Consider the following 25,823-nt stretch of genomic DNA (forward strand, 5'->3'; position numbering starts at 1 on the left):
GGAGGAGGAGGAGGAGGAGGAGGAGGAGGCGTTTCTGCAGCGTCTCTTTGCGGACGGTCCCTTGGCCCCGCAGCGCAGCAGCGCAACAGCGTCACCGCATGAATGACAGCGCATCGCGTCGAAGCAGGGAGACACTTTACCGCCGCCGTCGCCGCCTCGCAGGAGCTGCTGGAGCCGCGCAAGACGCCCGCAGCCCGGCCCGAGCAGGTGGATTTCCGAGCAGCGGCCAGATTCGTCGGGATGCTCCAGCTTCCATGTTCGCCGCGGTGAGACCATGAGGAGATGACCGGGCTGTGGCGCTGACTGGCAAGGAATGTGCGCCAACAGGTTGGCAAAGCTTTTCGCCATCATGTCAACTGGACCCGAGTTGCTGAATGTTTCAATATAGGCTTTTTTTTTTTTTTTTTACCTCTCTCCCACTCGCCCTCCCCTCCTTTCGTGTTTTTTTTATTTTTATTTAATATTTCCCAGCACCAGCGCAGTAAATATACGAATACGGAATCATAGATTGAAGTGAGACGCGTTTTTTGTTTTAAGCCAGCTCTGATCGGCGGAGACAGAGAGAGGGGGGGAGAGAGAGAGAGAGAAAGAGAGAGAGAGAGAGAGAGCGGCTCTCAGCGCACGTTTCCTCTTAGTAAAATCAAACATGGTGTTTGAGTTCAAGGCAAACCGTCAAACTGCTCAGTGGGGTTTGTGGGAAGCAGAAGCAGCTTTCAAGACTGTATGCACTGTATGGTTTAGCTCAGTTGAACTGAAGTTTACGTGTTGTTTGTCCTGACTTTATTTGTCCTCTGAGTATTTCTGTCGGTGGAAATACGGACCTTAGAGCAGTTATTAAAAAAAACAAAACATAAAAAATCGAAGCCAGTGGCATCCAACTGAGAGCAGCATGCACAGAAAAATGTATGATATTCACTAGAAATCTGTTATTGTAGAACAAACCTGACGAGAATAAGAAGCGAGACCCGCTTTGCTGTCGTACTTCATGTCATTCATTGGCTTGACACTTGAACTACACATCCCCCTCCTCCATCAGATGAGCTGGGACGGTTTTGCTTAGTGCTCATATGTTAATCGTGGGCCTATCATGTTGAGCTTGGCCGCCACTTCCTCTGACTGGCTTGTTGTTTTCCGGCCAGCAGCAGGGGAGCTGACGGTAAATGAGAGGCCATCACCATGCCCCCGGGGAAGTATGGGACGCTGGAGGAGTGGGAGCAGGACGGAGACCAGGAGATCTTCATGGACTTCCTGCTGCCCACCGGGATCTTCCTGAATTTCCCCGTGTCTCGAAACGACACCATCAGAAACATCAAGAAAGTATGTCTCCACACTTCAGTTCACCTCTCTTGGTTCAATATTGGTGTTTTCTGTTTTGTTTTTTGTTTTTTTTGCTTTGTTATATCCAACATTGTTCACAGATCATAAGATGCCCCTGCATCATGAATGGGCTTTAATCAATTGACTGCAGATATGCTCTGTGGCTCAGATGACAGCACAGACGCAACCATAGCTGTTTGTCATCACTCACAATGCATCCTTTTAAGTTACTTTTAAAGTAATTCTCTGGCTTAAGATGTGGCTCAAATATTAAACTAATAAGAAAAAAATTAAATAAAATAAGCAGCGCTCGCTGGTTCTCATCCAGCGATTCGAGAGGGAGCTGCAGAAATGCTTCCCAGAGCGAACACGGCCAGATCTGCTGCGAAGTGTGAGTGTGCCAACAGTTCTGCCACTTCATGCTGCTTCATTCAGCCGCGTTGGGTAATGATTCTCTCTCTGAGGCCCCGGGAAGATTATTGAAAGACGAAATCCCTTCCTTGTCAAAAGGGAACTCAGTGGTTTTATTGGAATAACTCTGTATGTGATCAGCAGATTTCGCCAAGTGTTACTGGTTTCTGCAACAGAGAGCTCTGAGTTTTGTTGTTTTCTTCTTTATTTTATTTTATTTTTTGCATGTGCATCAGATGGTTTGGAAAAACGCCAGCCGCGAGGCCCTGTTCAGTGCACTGGGTGATCCAGACCTGTACGTCTTCACCTGCATCAACCAGACGGCAGAGCGGGAGGAGCTGGAGGAAGAGTCGAGGAGGATCAGCGACGTGCGGCCTTTCATGTGTGTTTTGAGGCTGGTGGCGAGGGAGGGCGACCGCGGCGAGAAGCTCACCAACGCCCAGATCAGTCTGCTCATTGGCAAAGGTTAGTCCGTCTCCCACGGGCCGCCACGGTTCTGTTGGAGCGCTTTGTCACTGGCATGACCTGCTCTGAGGTTATGAGAGGTCAGAGTGTTACCTGAACTAGAAAACCCCAGTCATCTAATACAATGGTGCATTCTCTTTGTGCCTGGAAGTCGGATTTTCTGAGTTTCCGGTTTGAAATGGAGCAAGAAAATCCCCTGAAGTCTGAGTGGGAACGCTGAAGGTTGTAGAGAACCTGTAGAGAGTCGCTATTCCTAGGCCTGGGAATTCTGAATGGATTCAAAAATGCTCAAAAATCGATGTTAGTCCACTTAATTGTTTTTGTAGAAATATGTTTTGAATCATTCTTTAATATTTTTTCTTTTATTTAAGGAAAAGCAAGTTAGACTTAGCCAATGCTCACATTTCTATTTTATTTTGAATTTTATGCACAAATCTATTTTTGTTCAAATATAAACTGATGGGAGTTGATACTGTATGTCACAGTAGAGAATTACTTTAAATAAATGTAAAAAAAAAAAATAATAATTCTGAATCAAAAATAATTTCCGAATTGACCATGAAAATTGCAATCGGATTGCTAGACACTGAAAGATTTGCATCTCTGGAAAGTTGCAGAGCAACATCAAATATGGCTGCTTCAGAAGTTGCAGAACTTGTCTATTTATTATCACTTCTTACTGTTTGAATCACTTTAACATAGTGGCACAGATAGTTCTCTACCACCTCTGTATGTGATCATGTTCCTTTTATTGTTTGAACCACATTTTAAAATCTCCTATCTGTCCCTTTATAGCCTTCAATGTTGCACACATTGATGCATTTGGGAAGAAAAACTGAATTATTCTCTTTTGCGTACTTCTTTGTCAGATAGGGGAAATAAGAACCTCAGAAAGTGCTTTAGCAGATATGTGCGAATAAACTAAAGTAGTCGTTAGCAGAATTTGTTCAGCTTTTTTTTCCCCCAAAGAAAATTAAGAAATTTCTTGCATAAAGCAGGAATTTAGCAAGAGTTGCTCTTAATAAAATCTATCTATCTATCTATCTATCTATCTATCTATCTATCTATCTATCTATCTATCTATCTATCTATCTATCTATCTATCTATCTATCTATCTATCTATCTATCTATCTATCTATCTATCTATCTATCTATCTATCTATCTATCTATCTATCTATCTATCATCTATCTATCATCTATCTATCATCTATCTATCATCTATCTATCTATCTATCTATCTATCTATCTATCTATCTATCTATCTATCTATCTATCTATCTATCTATCTATCTATCTATCTATATCTATCTATAGATATAGATATCTATATCTATATCTATATATCTAATGTATCTATCTATCTATCTATCTATCTATCTATCTATCTATCTATCTATCTATCTATCTATCTATCTATCTATCTATCTATCTATATCAGTAAATTCACACCACAGAAAACAGGATTAAAATAATCTAATGAATTAATGAAAATTTTTAAAAATCATTCATCTCCCCCAGGCAGGGTCTTTTGATTGTTTATTTATTGTTTTTCATCACTTTGCGAAAAAGTGAAGCTTAATTTCCGCCAGAGAGATTGGTTGTTGTGTTTGCAACGTCGCACGTCTAAAACGTTTTCCTTTACAAACCGCCAGGTCTTCACGAGTTCGAAGCCCAGAAGAACCACGAGGTGGACGAGTTTCGAACCAAGATGCGGACGTTTTGCGAGGAGAAGTCCCTGGAGCGGCAGAATTTGCCGTGGCAACGGTGGATGGAGTACAGCTTCCCGTGCGAGCTTGAGCCGTGCAGCTCCCCGGCGACCGGCGGGAGCTCCAAATCAAAGCACAGCAAAAAGCTCTTCGTCAATGTCAAGTTTGAGTCAAGCGATGTGAGTCGTCCTGCTGTTTTGCTGGGTTATGAGTCAACTTGGCAAACGCTCGTTGATCTCACAAAGAGCGCTGTTGCTTTGATTGGAAAAACAACGGTTCCGACTTGAGTCGATTTAATGTGGGGGTTGATTTCTTTTTTTTTAAGGCAGCATTAAGATAATTTGGAAATCCCCCACCCACTGCATCAACCCAGCCTTCTAAACATCTTTCAAAAAAAAAAAAAACAAGCTCGACGGCTACTTACTTTAAAGTTGACACCTAAAATTTGTCTTTTTTTCTGTTTTTTTTTTTACGTTTGGCTCTTGCAGGAAAGCTTCATGCTGCAGCAGGACGCCCAGGATCTCCCTGTGGCTCTGATGAAGAGCGCTCTGAAAAAGAAGGCCACCGTCTTCCGCTCGGTTCGACAGGAACCCCAGGACTACACCCTGCAGGTCAACGGGAGATGGGAGTTCATCTATGGCCAACACCCGCTGGGCCAGTTCAAGGTGAGGAAAAACACACCTGGTCAATGTTGTTTATGTTCAATGTTTAAGCTAAAACTGCACCCAACCCAACACGTTAACATATGAATCTCCATAAACATGCAATTTATGATAAATTGAAAGTTGTAATCTTTGAAAACAGCTGCTGCTGTCACGATCAGTCCCTTTAAGCTTTCCAGAGGCAAGAATAAAACATGATGGCTTTAGGTTAGAGTGGAAATGTGGATTCTATCTTTTTGCGCCAAGACTTTTTGCAGAAAGAAATCTGAACTGAATGAAAACATCATTCTGCTTTCAGAATATTCCAGCTCTCGGCACAATTATAACTCTGTAAAGAGATGTCGGCCTTGACCTTGAGCGCGCAGTCAGACACACGACTGTACGCCGATGAAAGTCATTTTTATTTCATGTTTCAGTTTCTGTTTATGTGACGTGGGGGGCTTGAATAGAGATGCACTGATCGATTGGCTACTGGTGGGAATTCTTTCCCTGCCACTTTCTTTTTTCTGTTCATTAAATGTATAGAAAACTAAAAACACTCACAAAACTATTGCTTCTATTAAAAGCTGCTGCACATTTTTCCTCTTTTATGTTTTATGATCCTTGGAAAAAGGTCTGATTTAACAGGCCAGTCCTCAAAATAAAACCTATAATCGGTATTGACCGAGAAAAGACACCTGATTGGTTTGTCTCCAGTTTTAAGCGTTAGCAGTCATAACTATTCCTGCTTTTTATCACCTGGACCAAACATCGTGTCGTCTGTCTCCCTGCTCTCGTCCTTGTCTGTTTCATGTCACAAAACCTCAAATTATATATCGTAACAATGTTTTTAATACTTAAAGACCAACCTCTGCCGTTTGCTCAGCTTGGCTGAAGCTTCGTGTCAACTTCTCATAGCTTTCCGTTATCATTCTGCAAGGAAATATGTTATCTTAAGGAGCTATTTTTAGATTTTTCAGCTATCATTTTCCATTAATCGGCTTTCACTTGAGAATTTACCAGTAAGAGAGAAGCGATGTTATCAACGCGGCAATACTATGTTAATTTCTAAATGATGTTGCAGTGGGATAGCTGAATGAGGATGAAACGCCACCCACTCCACTGCTGCTGCAGCTCCTACACCCTCTCCTTAGCCTGAAAATATTGTCCAAATTTTATGAGATACTATTCAGTGTCCAAAACTAATGGCATACAATGCAATGCAATGCAATACATTTAGTTTTGTATTACTATTTCTATTTTCTTGTAACCCCAAGAATTTCAGAAAACCCAGCTCCCTGCTTCAGCTTGTAGATTTGCTTTTGCGCATTGTAACTGATTTTATCTATTTTTCTTGGGGACTGTGACACAAAAATGAGCAAAAACCTGCTGCAGGTAAGAGCTAGGAGTTTTGAATACTTTGGAGGAAAAACAGAAGAAAGAAATTACAGGATAATTCCCAAGTTGTCCTTCAAGGGTAATCAGAAAGTTGTGAGCCTAATATGAGCTTCAGTCTGCGGCCACATGTCAGTGTATCCATGGGAAAGGCGCCAGGTCTGTCACAATAAGCAATAAATTTAATCGCATAAGTTAGAACAAAAATTTTAAATTTTTCTCTTTTCTTTCTCTCTTTTTACCAAAAACTGGATGTCAAAAGTCTCCAGAATGCATTTGTGCATTATTATACCATTACCATTATATATTACTTACAAAATGGTCTCAAAGCAACAATATTATCGTTTATCGCGATAACTTCTGGGACAATTTATTATCCTGGAAAATTTGACATATGTTCTTGACCTTCACCTTATTTTATTGAACTCAAAAAAGTGCATCAGAGTCTATGCAGTCAATTTATGGTTTATAACCTGGAACTGCTTTTTTAGTTTGAAGATATTCAATAATTAGGGGGAAAATGTAATGTTTTTAAATGTCTGAACAAGCAATGAACAGAGAATTGACTAATTTCAACTTCTGGCTAATCTTTAGTTTCCTTTAGTCTTTAATTTTGGTATATGATGGCTTTTCTGACAACAATTTTTTTTTTGGTTTGTTTGCTATTTATTCCTTTTTCAATAAACCTTTTGGATAAATCCACAGATCAATTAGATTGGACTGCTTTTTGGTGAGGGGGATCCTTAAAGTGACAGGAACAAAACATTTTTGCTCTGCAGAAATGTGCCGTATTGAAAAATTAAGTGTTTGTTAAACTACAAATGCTGTTTGTAAATAAATATCCAAAATAGTGTAGATAGTTTAAAGATAAATTTTTCTCACTTTCATGTAACAGTGAAAGTTACTGCCAATATTCTTCACATGGATGCTGGGTGTCTAAATGAGGAAATCAGTTTGTTCTGGACTCAAATATTGTTGCCTTCCTGGTTGAGTTTTGTGTTTCTGAAGCAACGTTTCCCAAACTGTAGTTTCATTCAGACCAAATCAGATATTTTTATAGTTTGCTGTATTTGTTCCTACGCTCTCAAGCCTTCTGGACCTGCTGCAGAGAGGCGCTTAGCACAGATGTCACAGTAATTCCTCCAACAGGCTGTCTCTCTCTCTCTCTCTCTCTCTCTCTTTTTCTCTCTCTCTCGTTCTTGCTCTCCTTCTCTCTCTTTCCATGAATAAATGTCTTGCAGAGCTGCCAGCAACCTCGCATCATTTATGTCCTTCTTATACAGGGATTCAAAGCAAATATACACGCCTGTAGCTAATTTTAAGCTGTCACTTAAAAAAAATTAAAAAAAACAAGCAAAAAAAAAAACACACTTATGCAGACAGTTGTAACAAAAAGTGAAAATGTCCATAATCAGTTGGTTTCATTTCAGATCTGCAGTTTGGGCTTAAGGAAAAACTGTAGCAGCTGAAAGCGTGTTCATTCACACGTCTGTATGTTAGTTTGGACCCGTGTGGGTGGTCCGACACAGAGGCGGCTGTCGCATCAGACGCGGCTTGAGTTGAGACATTTGGTGGCAGGAGGCTCCCCTGTTGATTTTGAAACCCCAGCTACCTGATGGGAGTGACTCATATCTGTCCGGCAGTGCTGCAGAGAGGAACTGCTTCCATCCACACATAATGAGATTTTCACTGCATTAACTTACAACAAATGAACAGCCTTCAGGAGTTTAACCAGTGCCATCAGGGCGCTGGGAAATATCTGTGGCTGCTGAGCTGACTGATTGCTCTACCGGTAAACAAAAAACAGAACAAAACAAAAAGTCCTCTTGTCGCTTTTGTTTTCTCCCCAGTACATTTTCTCCTGTTTGAGGAATGGTCAGAACCCCCAGCTTACCATGGTGCACCACTGCACCATCAGCAAATACCAGGAGGATCAGGGCAGAGTGTGCAGCCAGATGTACAAGACCCGCTCCCTGTCCAGACCGCCCCCTCTGCCCCTGAAGAAGGTAAGGAGTCGTCGCCCATTAACCCAGCAGCGCTCTCTGTTTCCAGTTAATCCTCCACCAGCCTGTGAACTTTAGCATGCTTACAACTACAGTGCAAAATGACGCACATCAGACGGAGCGTCTCAATAAATGCAAAATTATCCAAAGGTTGAGCAGGGGTTAGACTTTACCAGTTTTCTGGTAAAGTCATTGAATTAAAGCGAATGTTTACTTTCACTAAAATTTAAGGAAAAGATAAAAATGCCAAAATTGTAACAATTTTATTCACTGATTAAAAGGCTACTCGGAGGTTAAAAATTTCAGGTTTGAAGTTGGTAGAAATTAGCAGAACGTCGTAATCCTTTCAAGGTTTTGCACCAACCGTGTCCAAACATCCAACATGGCTGCCTTGCACATAATTCTTAGTGGTAGTTGCAGTAAATAGTTTAGGCTTGATTTCTGTCAGCATGTCTCAGTAAGTCTGTTGCGCACACTGAGCTGATTCATTTAGGAAACGAGTGTGAAAGTGGAAAAAGCAGAGAAATGTGTTGTTAGCTTGTATGTTTGTATCAGAGATGATCACAAGTCTTTTTTTTTCTGATTCAGTCTTTTTCGCCCAAAGTCAGAGTCCTCAATTCTTTAACCCTGCATCATCATCGGTTAAGGACTCTTATAATTATGCTATAATAATTAATAAAACATTGTTAATTATCTTTCAATTTTGAATATTTATTAACAGTCGTCCTTTATCAATTTCTCATTGAGTTTAGTCTCCTGAAGTCTTCCTCATGTTATATTGAAAATTTTATCAAATGTAATATGAAATATTTATATTAAATTTTGAGTTCCTGTGTAGAAATGAAATAAGTTTTGAACATCTGAACGATTGGAACCGGAAGTGCTTTTAGTTTTAGGATTTCAGACAGAAACGAGATAATGTAGGAAGTTATGGTTAAGTGTATTTTGTTATGAAATTCTCCAAAGTCATTCCTTTGGAGAACCATTCATGTGGTGATTATTATGATTGTTACGAGCCATTAACGTCCCATAATTCACAAATGCCACTGATAGGCCGGTCACAATAATCAACAGATGAGTCAATCGCATGATAAGTTAAAACAAACTCAGTAATTTCCATTTGGCATGATTTATCGTTTATCTATTTTTTTTCTCCCTCTTTCTACCAAAAACCAGAAGATAAAATTCTTCAGTTTTGGTCTAAACCAGCCCTTTGTATGAAGAATAATTTTGTTTACAAAATTCAATTTATTTGCTGTGTTGTTTATTTATTTTGGATATTTAAAATGTCTTCCAGTTCCAGTGTCAAATGTTTGTTATAATTTTAAGTTTACTGACCTTTGAGAATGTGTTCTTGCATTATTATTTTTGCCATTACCGTTATATTGCTCAAAAATGGTCTCAAAACAACAATGTTATCGTTTATCGCGATAACTTCTGGAACAATTTATCGTCCAGCAAAATGTCTTATCGTGACAGGCCCAGCCACTGACTAATAATCAAGCGCATTCTTTCTGAGTAAAACATACGCTGCGGTGCATCACCTATCAGAGGGATCTGTTGCTCACTTAGTTCCTTCCTTTTTTTCTTTATACATGTAAATAATATTTGAGTCTTAAACTAGGACTCAAAGTCAAGTCTCACGTCTTCAGGGCACAAGTCTAGGTCAAGTCTGAAGGTCTTTATTTGTGTAATTCAATTTGAGTTTTAGTCTTGCACTCAAATCACCGTCTCTAAAGCCATCCAGAGGCACATATGCAACACAGTTTTAGAAGCCTTTCACCTTAGCAAACGAAGTAGGTAGCTTACTTTCACTTGCTGTAATTAAATATAAAGGAATCCAACCGTTATTCAAACCAGAAGAAATTAACTTAGGCTACTTTTTGTAGAGAGCTTCTTGTTCTCTCTTTTTTTTTTTGACAGCTCAGAACTGCAGTGGTGTTTTGTTTGCTTACTTTTGAAAGAGTAAGTTTGTTGTGCACTTTGAACATGTTGCCAAACAGGAAACTGCGCCAAGAGCTTCACCACTTAGATTACACAGAAGGCAGAGAATGCAAATTTATTTTTAGGTAAATAGAGAAAAAAAAAAAGAGAGAGAGAATAATCTATCCTCCTCTTTCTCTTTCTCTCTCCTGCAGCAGAACACCTCCTCCCTCTGGTCCATAAATGAGCCCTTCTACATTCACCTCCTTCAGGGGAGCAGAGTCAATGCAGACGAGGGAATGAAGGTCGGTGTGGTTTCATGGAGGTTTTCTCTCACTCTGCTGCTCATTGAAATGTGGCATTCGCTTGTTTACCAATATCTCAACTTCAGTTGTAGGAACTGTCAGGTTGACATGCAAATGGCAAAAAGGGGGGGCACGTCGATGGGGGTGGGGGACGGGGGTTGGGTCACATGTCCAAACCGCACGTTTCCCATAATTCATCAAGTCGGTTGGTTAAAACTTCAAAACAGGAAGTGGGGAGGGCCTATCTGGCTTTTTCTGTCTCACTCTGAGGCCTAAATTCTAAGAAAAAAGGCGGGCTTCGTGCTCTTTCCCCTTCTCTTGCTCTCAGATGCGCTTCTTTATATGGCTGTTCGTCGCACGCGTTTCGTTACCCTTCGCGTGTCGGCCTGATCTGCAAAAAATATCCTCCTCCTTCTTTTGTGTTTTGTGTTTCCACTCCATGACAAACTGCGTAACTACCTACACGTTTTATTGTCAAGAGTGTGAACTTCGTGACTCATGCCAAAGTTAGCATGCTGCCTTCCTTTGGGCCACTGGCATATAGAGACGTTAACAATTACAAAATATAGATTAAGATTTTCCTAATTTAGGATGAACATATTGTTTGTTCAATTGTAATACTATGCTTTGTGTGACGCTTCCTGGACTGAGTCACAGCAACCTGTTTACATTAAGAGCGTCGACCCTTTGACTCATAACTCCAGTGACACAGGAAGCTCTGAATCATCTATCGCCAATTCTGTGAATCTTCCAAAAACAATCATCCTCACGCAACAGCTAAGCGACGCAGCATCCAGACTGCAGCTGGCGGCCTTGTTCTAATCACCCCCGCAAATGTGTAAATGTGCGTCTGCTTGTTTTTGCTCCAATGCAGCTCGTGGTGCAGGCGGGCCTCTTCCACGGCAGCGAGCTCCTGTGCAAGATGATGACGAGCGCGGAGGTCACGGTGTGCTCCGAGCCGTCGTGGGACCAGAGGCTGGAGTTCGACATAAACGTGTCCGACCTGCCGCGCATGAGCCGCCTTTGCTTCGCGCTCTACGCCGTCATCGAGAAGACCAAGAAACCCCGCGGCACGAAGAAGAAGAACAAGAAAGCAGTAAGTGGCCCGTCGGGGTTTGGGATTTAGCAGGCTGATGCTCAGGCTGACGGGTGTAAAATGAATTGGCAGGTGCACACTCTCTGCTTGTGTTTTGGTGGGTATTGTCTGTGTGTGCTCTGTGGGTGTGTTCTGCTGCTGCGTCTGGTTGTGCAAGTGTGTTCAGTGGCAAGGCTGCGGTTAGCGTCTCATCCGCTTTTGCTCTTTTATCTGCACATTAGTCCAAGGAAGGAAGGAATTCTAAATACATACTCACAGTTGATACCCACACACTTAAAGCTGGACTTTTTATTCATTGCTAGACATTGGAGCTTACGCTGCGACGGCCTATAGTAGCTCAAAGCAAATCGTTCCCACTGTGGAACCATTTTTTTATTATTCTGTGTAAATCTGCACGTCAGTTTTCGTTGAAAACATTAGATTCAGAAATCAAGATACCAGTTACTGGTTGATTCTGATTTCTGAGTCATTTGTACTTTGGATGGAATCCTTTTTATCTAATCTAGTTATTTCATATTTCAGTCCCAGCACACTCCTTTATATCCACAAACAGCATGAAGATCAAATGACACACAAGAGCCTTGCTTAATTCTTTAAACCCATTGAAATTTGTCACGTTTTGTCACATTTCAACCACAAACCACATTGTATTTTATTGATATTTTATGTGACGGACCAACATAATGTAGTGAAGCAGAAGGAAAATGATCTGGTAAAAAGTCTTCACCAGTAAAAATGGGAAACGTCTAGATTGTATTTGTATTTTGGCCCATTTTACTTTGCAAAATTGTCCAACCCCGTCATGTTGGATGGAGAGTGTGTGTACGACATTGATTTTTAAGTTTTTCCACAGATTCCACTACTGTGTTGGGGATTCTGTGAAATGCATAGAAAAAACTGCTAATATTTCATTCCCTTTGTACAAATTACAAATCAGAAGAGTAGTTTATGGTTGCAAATGAAATTTAAAGATCAGAAATGATTGAGACAAAGTTATGTGGCGCTTTTCATCAAGATTGATATTATGTAAAAAAAAAAAAAAAACTTGATCAGTTTTGATTAATGACAGATTTAGATAAGGTCTAAAAATTATCATTTAGAAGGGACATGATTCTCTCTCTGTTTCTTCACATCTAGAAACATTCAATGTAAAGAAAGCATGACTCGGAGAATCAGAACAGAAACTTGGATGATTTCAAATCCTCTCGCATACAGAGCACCATGGTGCCGTCTCATTCGTTTAAGGACAAACGGAGGTTTTAGTTCAAGATGTAGCGCACCGTCTGAAACTAGTCGTCAACACCTGCTTTGCAATGAAACAAAGCTGAAGGACGGTAACCGCTATCTTCTTATTTCACGAACCAGTCCCCCTGCGACTAACCAGTTCTATCAAAGTGAACAGTTTTCTCCTCTGTCCATTTGTCAAGCTGATGCTTTCCGCACTAAACTGTGAAACCAGTGTGAAAGGTAAAGAAGCTTCCCCACACCCACTTGGTGAGCAACAAATTCCCCTTTTTTCTGCAGCTGTGGTCTGAGCATCTTTTGTTATGACAGCGCTGCAGCAGCTGCTGGCAGCATGTTTGGGTGCGCCTCCCTGAACAAGTTGCCCAGGTGTGTTTCCCGGGTACCGAAGCCGCTTCTGCTTTCGTAGCCACTTCTCTTTTCTGATGTCCGGAGGAGAAGCCCTGCAGCCAGACGGCAGACGGAAGTGCGGCTATTTTAGCTCGACTTGTTTGTGCCTCTGTTTTTATCTGCGCGCATCTCGACTCGGATATATTTGCGTTTTTTGAGAAATGATGAACTAACGAAAGTTGTTGTTTCTAAGGCCTGCCTGGAGTTTAGTTCCTTTTATCTGTCATGATAGAAATGACAACCAGAAAATGTTTTTGTTAAAGCTGCAAAGGTTTTGTGTCCATATCGTATAATTAGCACAAGCTGAACAAAATAAAGGCAGTGCTATGAGAAAACGCTATTAATCCAACATGGATAAACAAAGGATTCTTGCTTTTTTTTGTCAGTTCACTAAACATATTACACGACTTAATACAAAAGTATGCTCAAACTATTAGTATTTTTTGTTAAGGTATTCTTTACGTTGAAAAAGTAAATACTCCCTAAATCTTGGCAGCAACATCTTCCATTAAGAGTTTTCCATAAGTTGCGACCTCTTAAATCAATATGGAAGAATATTTCCGCACTCTTCTTTGCAGAAAGGTTTTCCTGCATGAACGGCCTGTTCAAGTTAATACAATACCATGTCAATGGGACAAGACCAGCCTTTGACTAGGCCACTCCAAAGCCTTTAGTTTGGTTTATATATTGCCATTCTAAGGTGGATTTACTGACTGACCCAATTGTGCATGAGTTTAAACGCAAAGGGTAGGCATATATTCACCATCAGATCAGGATGTCCTGTCAAAAAACAGAATTACTTGAAAAAAGTTTGAATGAGTAAAAGGTTTTTGTTTTATTTTTAGGTAAATTTAAAAAGCCATCACCCAATCCTGTTCGCTGTATTTCTCATATGCTGTGACTACTTGTTTATCGCTGAAACCTAACCACCGCTGCATGTTTCCAGGACTGTCCGATTGCCTGGGTAAACACCATGGTGTTCGACTACAAGGACCAGCTGAAGACCGGGGAGTTCCTCTTATCCATGTGGCCATCTGTACCTGGTACTTCCTGTTCAGTCTCACATTTCCCTATCTCTAAAAACACTTGACATGATCGCAGCATCTTTCACCGACACCCAGGAGCAAATGATGCCATCAGAAATACCCATAGTGGGAAGCGATGCAAAATAAACCCAGCGTATTTACACACGTTCTGTGTTGTCAGTTGCTGACAGACAAGCTGTTTGGTAGATTCAGAGGTATTTAAAATGCAGTCGCTTCTTGTTGTGTAGATACTGTTTTCATGTTCAGTCTGAGGGTTATTCGCAGATAACATTTTTTTTCTCATGACATGTTTACCTTCATTGCAAAAATGTTTTAACGCACAATTTTGTTCACCGCAGATGACAAAAATGACCTGCTGAACCCGATGGGAACGGTCGAGAAGAATCCCAACGTAGACAGCGCCGCCGGACTCCTCATTCGCTTCCCTAACATCCGGCCTCATCCGCTCTACTATCCTCCCCTTGACAAGGTCGTTTTATCCTAAATGTATATGGGCAGCCTTATAATTCTTATTTTTATTGTTATTATTCCAAGATGTCACATCAGGTTTACACCCCCTAAAAGCAGGAAGTAGTGTATAGCAATTTCAAAGTTACCAGATCCACTGGACATCTCTGAAGTTTGAAGTAATTCTTCCTCAAGCAGCGATTTTTGTACTAGATAAATGTCCTCAAAATAACAAATCACAATCAGCGACATTCGCCCACATTATCGCTGTTTGCACAAGCAATTAATTTGACTTCAACTTTTCAAGGTGTGCAGACATGAAGTATTAATATTTAACTGTATATTAAGTACAATTTTGAGAAAAGAACAACATGCCCAAATTTTACAGACAATATATTGTTTGGTTAGGTTTGATTGTTTGGAAAGGACGGATTATTCATAAATATTCTCTGTAATTTTGCACCATTGCAGCAATGAAAGAAATGTTTTATTTTTATTTTCATTTTTAGCATATTTACGTGGCTGCCACGTTTTTGCCACAAAAAAAAACAAAAATTGATGTTAACTGGTTATTGAAATAGATTTTTTTTTCCTGTTTCCAACCCATTTCAGACGATCGAGCCAGAAATGAACGGCAACACTGTTTTTCCCTCCAAAGACGAGGTAAAGCAATAAAATCCTGACACACTTCTAAAACCTGAACGCTGTTACAGTAAAATGAAACTAAGCGTGTCTTGCCGAGTGATTTGCCTGCTGCTCCTTTGTCTTTTTGTAGTACTTGAAACTAAAAGAAATCATGGACAACAAAAACTACACCGAGTGTTTTGAGGATGAGAAAGAGCTCCTGTGGAAGCTCCGAGCCGAGGTCCGCGACTATTTCCCCGAGTGCCTGTCCAAGCTGCTTCTCATCACTAAGTGGAATAAGCGTGAGGACGTAGCTCAGGTGTGGAGAAAGTTAAATTTTTTTGTTTGTTTGTTTTGTTTATTGACTCAAATCGTGCAGCTTACTCGTATACCACAATCTACATTAGTTTTAAATGGGTCGTTTTCTTGATTTTTATTTTACTTTCAACTTGAACACCTCAACACCAACTATAAAAGTCTCAAAAAATGCAAACATTTTAAAAAGTAGCTAGTTTACTGAAATGGTAGCTTTATCGGTAATTAAAGTAAAAATTGTCTTCTTGAACTTGTCAGATGGTGGGTTTGCTGAAAAGCTGGCCTGAACTCCCTGCCATCCACGCACTGGAGCTGTTGGACTACAGCTTTCCTGATCCAGCAGTCCGGTGCTTCACTATCAGATGCCTCAAGAAGCTCAGGTACATCGACTAGCAGAAAACAGCCTTGAATATTTCTATGTATGAATATCAGCATTGATTAAAGAAATGTTTTTTGTTTTTGTTTTTTGACTTCCACAGTGACGATGAGCTGCTGCAGTACTTGATCCAGCTGGTCCAGGTCCTAAAGTACGAGTCCTACCTGGACTGCGACCTCACCACCTTCCTGCTGGAGAGGGCGCTGTCCAACAGGAGGATAGGACACTTTCTGTTTTGGCATCTTAAGTAAAACATAGTCTTATCTCATAATAGTATTTATTTATATATATTTTTTAAAAGATGCAAGATAATTTTTTTTTTCTTGACATTTTTTGCTGTTTATTGTAGATCTGAGATTCACGTGGCATCAGTCAGTTTACGTTTTGGCTTGATTCTGGAGGCTTACTGCAGGGGGAACATCCACCACATCAAGCTTTTGTCCAGACAGGTAACACGCCGCTCATTTAGTCAGACATTTGACTCCCACGTTAAACGTATCCGCTATTCTAAAACCCAACCTGCGCCACCCAGAACGAGGCTCTGGGTAAAATGAAGGCCCTGAGCGACATCGTCAAGACGGGCTCCCAGAAAATGACAGTGGACGACCTGAAGCTGTGCATCAGGCAGGAGTCGTACCTGGAGGCGCTGTCGGACCTGCTGTCGCCGCTCAACCCCAGCGTCATCCTGTTTGAGATCTGGTTAGCGTTACACACACATACGCACAGCGGTTTATGCCCTCTGAAGATTAATTACCAAAGTCTTAATGTTAATCCACAATAAGAAATGCCTCCACCTTTATTTACTCTCTCTAAAATCCTACAAGTTTTGCTTTATGAATAGTTGCTTATGATAAATAATGATCAGTATAAATGTATATTTTAAAAGGTATTTTATATATAAATTTTTAGGGGAAATATAAGAAAACTAACTCTGAGACTAATTTAAAAGGTGGCATGATTGACATGAGCTTTTTATTTTCACAGCGCTGACAAGTGCAGGTTTATGGATTCAAAGATGAAGCCGCTCTGGCTGATGTACAAGAACCCTTTGGAACAAGCAGACATGGTCGGCATCATGTTCAAAAATGGAGACGGTGAGAATGAGACGAAGCTAAAACGTCCCCTCACACATAAAATCTTGACCTTCGTTAACTTAGAAAGTAAACGTGATTTTAATTTAACAAAAGGTGAAAAAGAAACTCCAACCTGTAGATAAAAGATAAACATACCTCTGTTTTTGAAAGCTTTTAACCTGAAATATAACAAACTAAATCTAACTACTCTGCCTGAGAAAAGTATTCACACTACGTCTGTTGCAATAAGCAATAAATCACATAATATTTATTATTACATAATAAATTTAAACTCAATAATTCCTATTTGAATATTTTATAATTTTTTTCTGTCTTTTTCCACCAAACCTGGATGACAAAAATCTTCAGTCTGGTGCTTTGGTTTGAACTAACCCCTTTTTTGAAGGACAGTTTTGTTTATAGAGACTTTATTATTCATTTAATTTGTTGTTTTGTTGTTTATTTTTGGATATTTAAAATATCTTCCAGCTACAGTGTTACATGCTCATTAGAGTTTAACATGTACTTATCTTTGAGAAGGTGTTCTTGCATTATTATTATTATTATTATTATTATTATTATTATTATTATTATTATTATTATTATTATTATTATTATTATTATTATGCCATTACCATTAAATATTACTTAAAAACCGTCTCAAACAACAATACTGTCATTCATCCCAATAACATCTGTGGACAATTTATTGTCCAGCAAACTTTCTTTTCCGCATGTTATAACGTTACCACCAAACGTCTCTTTGTGCTTCTTTGGGTTTTTATGCGTGTGACTTACACAAAGCAGCACATAATTGTTAACGGTAAAGAAAAAAATAATGTGTTGTTTTTACATTTGTTAAGGAAGAGTGAATCCTGCAAGTCCACATCTCAACGCAATCTGCTGGGTTTCCTTTGACAGGAAACGTTAATTTGAATAAGAAACCAACACAGGGTCAAGTGGAATTTATGTGGAACTCAATTAACACTGCAAATGATCCTGAACGCACAGTTGTCATAGTAACATGTGGTGATAGCAGCATCATGCTGCAGGGAAGTTTTCTTCAGCCGGATCAAGGAAGGCGGTCAGAGTTTGTGGGAGGAAGTAAATCTGTTTGAGACTCCAAAAGTTGAGGCAAAGCATTAATATTGTGGAGCATTTCTCCATCCAGTTTTACTTGGCTTTTTCGCAAAGAGGAAGTGAATTTTTTTTATTATTTTTTTTTATCCTTAATATGAATGAAACCGGAATCCTAAATAACTTCTTTGCAACAGATAGTAGTTAGACAAAGTATTGACTCAGAGCTGCTAAATATAAATGCAAAGCAAACAGTTCTGTTCATGCTGAAATTAAAATACAGACTTTATTTACCATTGATGTTACTTAAAATATTTTTTTGCTTTCAATTTATTTAGGTGTTGCAGAATAAAGGGGGTTAAATCCAAATATAGGCCCCATTGTTATGTTTTTTTTTGTGTAAAAATGTTTAAAGTGTGACTGTAATTATAATAACGCCATCAAAAAAATAAGAAATGCATTGACATTTTTGTTTGAAATATGGCAAAATGCATAACAGGTGAAGGGGCATGAATACTTTTTGACTCCAATGTAAATTTTACGATATTTTTGGTCTCATTTTTAAATTTTGTCACTTGTTTTCTTGCTTTGTTTTCCCAGATCTCCGGCAGGACATGTTAACCCTGCAGACGATCCGGCTCATGGAGAACCTGTGGAAGAAGGAAGGCCTGGATCTCAGGTGGGATCCGCTTTTCTCATCCTGCTTGATGCTTTGGAAACGAGACGAACTCGTTTTAAACTAAACCCCGCCGATTCCGCCCCGCGCTGTCAGGATGATCCCGTACGGCTGCCTGTCCACCGGGAACAAAACGGGGCTCATCGAGATCGTGAAGAGCTCCGACACGATCGCCAACATCCAGAGGAACAGCAGCAACAGCGCGGCCACCGCTGCCTTCAACAAGGACGCCTTGCTCAACTGGCTTAAGTCCAAGAATCCAGGGTGAGTAGAGTCGATGGTAACAATGTGAATTAGACCATCTCAGTACATTATCATTCGATCTGGAAGGCGCAATTGCCTCGTATTTCAAAAACGGCATTATGTGCATTATGTTTTCGCCGAAGGACTATTTTAAGCTTCTAAGAAGCCACATAGGATCAGTGGGGTTTGTTTATGTAGAATTTCTACTATCAAATGGCCCCAGTTCCACACAGGGGCCTCCCCAGTGCTCCCAGGACGGCTTCATCATAAGGCCCGTCCCAGTTGTGAATGTGAAAGTGCCGTCTTTCTGCATGAGCTGGGAAATAATAATTCACATCTCAAGGAGGCAGACAAGATGTTATTTCCAATTTTTGTCTGTTAATAAGCTAAGATGAAAATACTAAAATGTTAAGGTGGTGTTATGTTACAACTTTATTTTAGCACAAAATTGTAAACGGTACACTGTGACGTAGTGTGGCAGCCTTACTGCTGGATGTGTAAAAATCACTTTCTGACACTTTTTGTGGACTAATATTAACATCAGTCAGATCAACTCTAATGCTATAACATATTCATCTTAATAATCTGCAATGCCACAGCAGTGGAGCAATGGATCCAGTGCTGGAATAGAGGGGAAGAAAATTGGTTAAAATCTCAAAAATGTTGAGGAGGATTTCAAATAATTAGGATTCTTTTTTTTTTTTTTTTTTTTTTTAGAAGACGACATGTGTTGCTAGATCAAGGAGTTTTCTTAATACGGTCAATGGAAATGAATATGTGCATATTTTTGGCTACGTAATATAATTTAAAACTGCTGGTCTGAATTTGTGGACAGTCTCTGCTAAAGATGGTTCACAAAGGCTGGCTTCTGCTCGGTGAAATTTAAATTAGATTACTATAATATATAACGATGGGTTAAATCAGAAGTTGACATGTCAGTCATTACCTGTCTTTTTCAAATGGTTTCCAGCTGAGGCCAGAACAATTTGATAACATCTTTTCATGGAACAAAGTGAAGGTCGGGCAACTTCACCAGATTTACAAAAGCATCAAAGAACTCATTAATCAGTAAAGATATTATAATAATCTCAGAGATGTATGTAGGCTTCTCTCCTAAGAGGCACCCATTTATGGCAATTCAAATGTTTGAAGCACTTAAAGTAAACCATGACATACATTTATACATATGACTTTTCCACCTGCAATTATTATTATTTATTTATTTATTTATCTCTCATGAAATTACAAATTCAACCACTAGTTGGCAGCAGAACTTGCACTCCTCTACCATATTGTTGTGCATTGCTGCAACACAAGCCCTATGCAATCTAGGCACTCCAGTCTGCACTCCGTAAATTATATTTAGCATTTTTTCTTGATAAAGTAGGAGTTGCTATTATGACAGAAAAAAATTTAAGGAAAAAAAATCTAAAATTTGTATAGTTCTATTTAGACCTGAAGCTGAAGAAAGACTTCGGTATTAAAAGTGGGGGGAAAAAATATGTTTTTTTTTTTTTTTTTTTATCACCGTTTTTTTTTGTTTTGTTTGTTTGTTTACAGGGACCTATTTGGTTTCCATGTGTCCTCAATGGGAGTTTTACCCTTATTATTATTAAAATTTAGTTAAAAGAGTTTTTCCCACAGCCTCCATCTTTTTCTGGACCTAAGCAGATTGTGAACAAAGCTATGATCCAAACTCAAACCTAATATAATCCATAATATATTTCCTCCTCAACACAAATATGTTAGTCATATAGTCCATATGGGCTTCACGTTTACTCTCTGTAGCATGGTGGTGTCATTTTCCAGAAAAGAAATTTAATTCTTATAGCCCCCTGTGAAATATTTGTTTTTACTTCTACTAACCAGCTGCCATTTAAAGAGGCCATTCATTGGCTATATTTAAAGAATGGCCTCTTTAAATATCTATCATTTAATAAGGCCATTCTGTTTCCTGCCTCTCAAAGTTCTTTGTGTGACTGGAATATTTAATTTACAACCTTTGCGTCGAAGTTTCAGCCAAAAGCTGCAACATGTACGGTTGGTGGATTCCCATTCATCTTGCTGCTTTTCTGAGCTGTGTTTCAACGCTGCAGCAGGACGGAACGAAGTGCACCGGCAGCTCCTTGAACAATAAACAAGAGTACATTTCATGTTTGGTGCCAAACCGTCTGAAGGTCTCGTATTTTCTAAAAGCTCGTTGAAGAAATGGGACTGTTGGAGGAAATGAAAAAAGGCGTTGTACGTCACTCTGCAGCACAGGCGCAGCTGACCGCACGGCAGAACAGAAAGGTGATTATCTTAAACGCTGCAGAGACCAAAGAAGAGCGGGGGAAATTAGCAAGAACTTAACACAGCGGAGTCCATACTCATCTAAACTGAAAGGATCGTTATGCTGCCACAGGATCTCCTCTGTGAATACTTTACGCATTGTGTGTAACAGTAGGGAAAAACTGGAAAAGTAGGAATGTGCTGCATGAATAAAACCCATTTATTCTGTCTTTCTTTTCTTCTCTGACTTCATGTTTCTCCAGGGACAAACTCGATCAAGCGATAGAGGACTTCACTCTCTCCTGTGCTGGCTACTGTGTAGCTACTTACGTGCTGGGGATTGCAGATCGCCACAATGACAACATCATGATCAAGGAAACTGGACAGGTCAGATTTAACTCACTCACATGAATCAATATTATTTTTCTGCTGCGTTATTTAGCCTGAATATTCTGGCCCTGATAAAAGGCCTCCACATATTCTCCACGAGCAGCAGATTTCAGAAAGAGGAGCAAAGTAGGTTTCAGATGTTACAAGAAACGTAATTCCTGGAAGTCTTCATGAAACATCTGAAGCATTGCAGCATATTTAAGACTAGTAATCACACCCACTTCAAATTTCGGAGTAATAACGCAGCAGTTCTTCAGACGCCGTCGAAAACATCCAAACCGGAGGGCAGATCAGGTTTGGTCAAGTCCCACTCTTGCATTCATGGGAGAGATAATATCTGTTCTCTTGGATTATGTGCAGGTCTTAAACTTTATACGACAGTGAAAAGTCTAGTTAAACGAGGCGGACCTGCAAAGCAAAATATTCAACAAATTCTATCCATTGCGAATCTTTCTAACGGAGACAATAATCTTTCATATTTAGCTGTTTCACATTGACTTCGGACACATCCTGGGAAACTTCAAGCGGAAACTCGGGATCAACAGGGAGCGTGTGCCTTTTATCCTGACGTACGACTTTGTCCATGTGATCCAGCAAGGCAGGACGAACAACAGTGAGAAGTTTGAAAGGTACTATAATGCGTAATGCATTTACCAAGGGGCTCTGGGGACGTCTTTAAATACTTACAGCGATTGTCTGCTTTGTCAGGTTCAGGGAATACTGCGAGAGGGCCTACAAGATCCTGTGTCGAAACGGGACGCTGTTTGTCAACCTCTTCGCCATGATGAAGGCAGCGGGGCTGCCCGAGCTCTCCTCCTCCAAAGATATCCAGTATTTAAAGGTACTAAACTCAGATGGTTTTGCATGAGTCTGTATATGATTAGGATTGTGATAACCTTCATCGAAAGCACTACATCTTATCTGCTCTGTGATTTTATAAAATAAAGCTTCCTGGGACATTTTTTTCTTAAAGGACTGTAATGAATCTCAATGACTGTACATTCCATAATTATGTTAAATACATTATTTGTTGGATTTTCTATCATTGTCAATGCGAGATAATTTTACTGCAATAGGACTAGGTATTTCCTTCAGGATGTTGCAATGTTTTTTTTGTGAGTATTGCAGCTGACACTTGCTGATTTTATGGCACCTTTTTCAAGAAGTTGTGGTCAAAGTAGCAAATTTTTCCCATAACATTGTTTTACCAAAAAGTTTAAATTGCTACACGTAGCATTCTTTAACAAGATAATAACTATCTTGTTAAGTAATAACAAGAGTTATTATCAACTATAATAATAGTTGAATAGCTATTATTTAACTATCTTATTAAATAATAACAAGATAGTTATTATTTAAAGGATCTTCTTGAAATAACACCCTTAAAACAAATAAAGACCTGTCCTGAGTAGCAAAAAAGTAATTCCTTATTGGCTGTTCAAGTTAACATTAAAATGTTTACACATTGTGAATACATTTTAAAAGAGGCAGATGTTACCATCACATGGTTTCATCTTGGAGGTTCGACGATCGAGACGTTGTGAAACAGGAAAATAAATTAGAAGAGGTCAAAGGTGATTGGTCAAAATTCAACCTAGTTACAGTGACTGGTCAGAAAAGAAGGAAGTACAGAAAACATTAAGGTTCAGATTTGCCTGAAAAATTGTGATGGCTGGTAAAAATTGCAAGTTTGCACAGAATTGCAACTGACAATAAAATTTACTTCAATAGTTGCGATCGCAACACCATAACTTCGTGGAGTTTTCCTTCTTTGCCCACATAGCCGACTGACAGCCTACAGTCTCTCACATCTGGAGAGGTGGGAGCTGTGCTATCTGGCATGTTATCAAAAGAGCTTCATGAGGGCCTGCGCCCCCAGTAAAACAGGCTATTTGCCCTGAAGGCAGCCCTCTAGGGTTCGACTGCTAATATCAGGACCTCTCCTGTCTGAGCACTTTGAGTCCTGCCACTTCCACCACAAAAACAAACTGAGATGTAAAATTTTAACGTCTTTTAAAAAAAAAAAGGGTGATTTTTCTTTTCTTATATAGTGGTATCCTGAAAAAAGACTTGTACGCCTTTTAGTTACAGTGGTTTAGTGACAATGAGAATCATGTCTCCGTTTGCGTCTCGTTGTCTACAGGATTCTTTAGCTCTGGGCAAATCGGAGGACGAAGCACTGAAGAATTTCAAAGTGAAGTTCAACGAAGCTTTGCGGGAGAGCTGGAAGACGAAGGTCAACTGGATGATGCACTCCCTAACCAAAGACAACAGGCCATGAAAGAGCACCGCACCGGTGAAACCTGCCAAAAATTATAACTTTTAACTTTTTGACGAAAAAAAACAAAAAAAAACAAATGAGGGATCTAAATTTATTTGACACATGGCATTCAAACACAGACAGTAGTAAATGTTTACATGCCGGCGGCTGAGAAACAACTAAACGGAGGCATCCAGCAGTCCTTTCAACACAGGCCTTTTCAAAGTCAAGGACATTTGCTCCTGTTATCTTTCTTCCATCTACAAAATGAACTGTCTTACCCAAGCAAGACCATAAATGTATATTGGATTTAGTGAAATTGGTACTTGAAAACCATCTGCTCCTGCAAAGCGCATCACCGAAACAGGAAGTTCATCTCAGCAACTGCATTACTCAGCAGAGAGCGAGCTGCAGACAGCCTGTGGGATGACTTTAGATGTCGCTCACCGGGGGGAGACGGCAACGCACCGGATGGCAACGGATCCGTCACATATTGTCTTGAACTGCCTCTCTCCGACAGTGTTGTGTATTTTTATAATGTGCTTTATTTAACTAGATTGGTGTAGAGAACTTGTAAATTCATGATGTTTATTTTAAATTAATTTACCGTTGTTGTGTCATTGGCCTTTAAGCTTTACTGAGTGCCAGTATACGTTAAACCTAATGCGAGGCACAAAGTTTCTCATTTCTGTTTTCATGAAGTCACCAGAAGACCAGAATCTAGCTATAGAGTCATTTTTGCATTAAAGCTTTTAATGCCATTGTTAGTGGGGTTTTTTTTTCTTTAAATAAAAAAGAAAAGATTAGCTTAAGTTTGAGTGTGATGCAGGAGGAAACAACATGTTGCAGGCTAACCTGGCATCTGCCTACGTACTACTCTAGATTTCACAATCTGTCGGGTATTCAGCACAAGAGTTGCTTGTAGAGAGAAACACAGTCAGACTCATTTGTTTACCTCATTTTTTTTTCTTATGCAAAACATAGCAACTTGCTCTAGTGTTGGTGGTAATAAACCATCCTGAAAGTGTGCTTCGTGTAAAACTGATGGATTTTATTTGAAATGCCTTAACTCAGCTTTTAAAGAGGCATGCCACTGGCAGTCAGTAGGAAGGAAACTCAAGATGCTCTTAAGCAAAGATATCTTGTGAAGAAAGAGGAAAAATGCTGAGGGTTGCTTCTTGAGACAATCGGTTGAAAGAAAAGAAAAAAAGCCATTTACTTATGGATGTGCTTGTCATACTGTGATTTTGGTCACACTGTAGATGTCAGAGGTCAGCGTGGACAATGCAGACTCTCTAAGAGTGTTCACTGTGTTTGTGAGTTTGTGTGTGTTGTGATATTTAAGTTTTGCACTTCCATTGACATTCTTGTCAAATGTGCCAGGTAACATGAAAATATTTCATGCTTTTAAGGTCAATCACTGTCATAATTTAACTGCAGCACAAAGTGCTTTTTGTCAGCTTAAGTGGGGCTGTGTACTGTTTGATTTTATTTCCAGACTGTTTTTTTTAATATTGTTATTACTTTACGTGCTGCATACCCCACTGTATGTCCTGAAAGGACTGCTTGCCTTTTTAAAAATATAGATTGTTAAACAGTCTCTTCTTATTATGAGTCTCTGTGCAATCATGACAAGAAGAAGAGCAAGTGTAGCTGTAGATCTAACAGCAGTGAAATTTACAGGAGGAATTCTTTTTTTTTTTTTTATTTTTTTATTTAGAAATATTTTGTATTTTCAAACAATGTCCTGGTCAAATCTGTTGACAGCTCAGATTTCAAAGAGATGATTTTGAACTTGCAATAAAATGTAAAAGGACCCAACTTTCTAGATTTTGCGACATGAATTCTGTAAATCGGACAACTCTCTCTTTTACATTAAATTATTTGACATCAGAAGAATTGCTCAAAAAGGCAACAAAATTAAATTTCATTAGAATGTCTGCACAGTGAGTTTCAGGAGGAATTTGCCTTGCAGCAAGAAGGTCCTGGATGTTTCTTTGCCGGGAGTCTTTCTGCATGGAGTTTGCATGTTCTCCTGTTCTTTTTTATTTTTTTTTTAGAAATATTCCCACAGTCCAAACAATGACTGTCAAATTAATTGGTTTCTCTAAAGCTCAGGTGTGAGTGTG

General features: G+C 39.5%; 1 protein-coding gene across 5 annotated transcripts; it reads left to right on the forward strand.

Moving 5' to 3' along the window:
* The first annotated feature begins 9 nt into the window (after positions 1-9).
* pik3cd (phosphatidylinositol-4,5-bisphosphate 3-kinase, catalytic subunit delta) lies at positions 10-25,362 on the forward strand. Of its 5 annotated transcripts, none has more exons than XM_044122736.1 (23): positions 10-327; positions 1,143-1,317; positions 1,965-2,193; positions 3,848-4,080; positions 4,390-4,566; positions 7,788-7,943; positions 10,079-10,168; positions 11,043-11,264; positions 13,843-13,939; positions 14,281-14,411; positions 15,002-15,052; positions 15,165-15,332; positions 15,587-15,708; positions 15,808-15,951; positions 16,054-16,153; positions 16,237-16,403; positions 16,689-16,798; positions 18,455-18,533; positions 18,627-18,794; positions 21,308-21,431; positions 21,918-22,063; positions 22,143-22,275; positions 23,578-25,362. In XM_044122736.1, the coding sequence occupies exons 2-23, from the start codon at positions 1,177-1,179 to the stop codon at positions 23,713-23,715; spliced, it is 3,126 nt and encodes a 1,041-aa protein (XP_043978671.1). In that variant the 5' UTR covers positions 10-327; positions 1,143-1,176; the 3' UTR covers positions 23,716-25,362. The 5 variants fall into 5 exon arrangements, with proteins under 5 accessions (XP_043978671.1, XP_043978679.1, XP_043978697.1 ...); XM_044122744.1 differs by having other exon boundaries at positions 11-327; positions 1,140-1,317; XM_044122762.1 differs by having other exon boundaries at positions 35-327; positions 10,082-10,168.
* Positions 25,363-25,823: the final 461 nt, after the last annotated feature.

This window comes from Gambusia affinis, linkage group LG01, assembly GCF_019740435.1.
Source record: "Gambusia affinis linkage group LG01, SWU_Gaff_1.0, whole genome shotgun sequence".
Classification (NCBI taxonomy): domain Eukaryota; kingdom Metazoa; phylum Chordata; class Actinopteri; order Cyprinodontiformes; family Poeciliidae; genus Gambusia; species Gambusia affinis.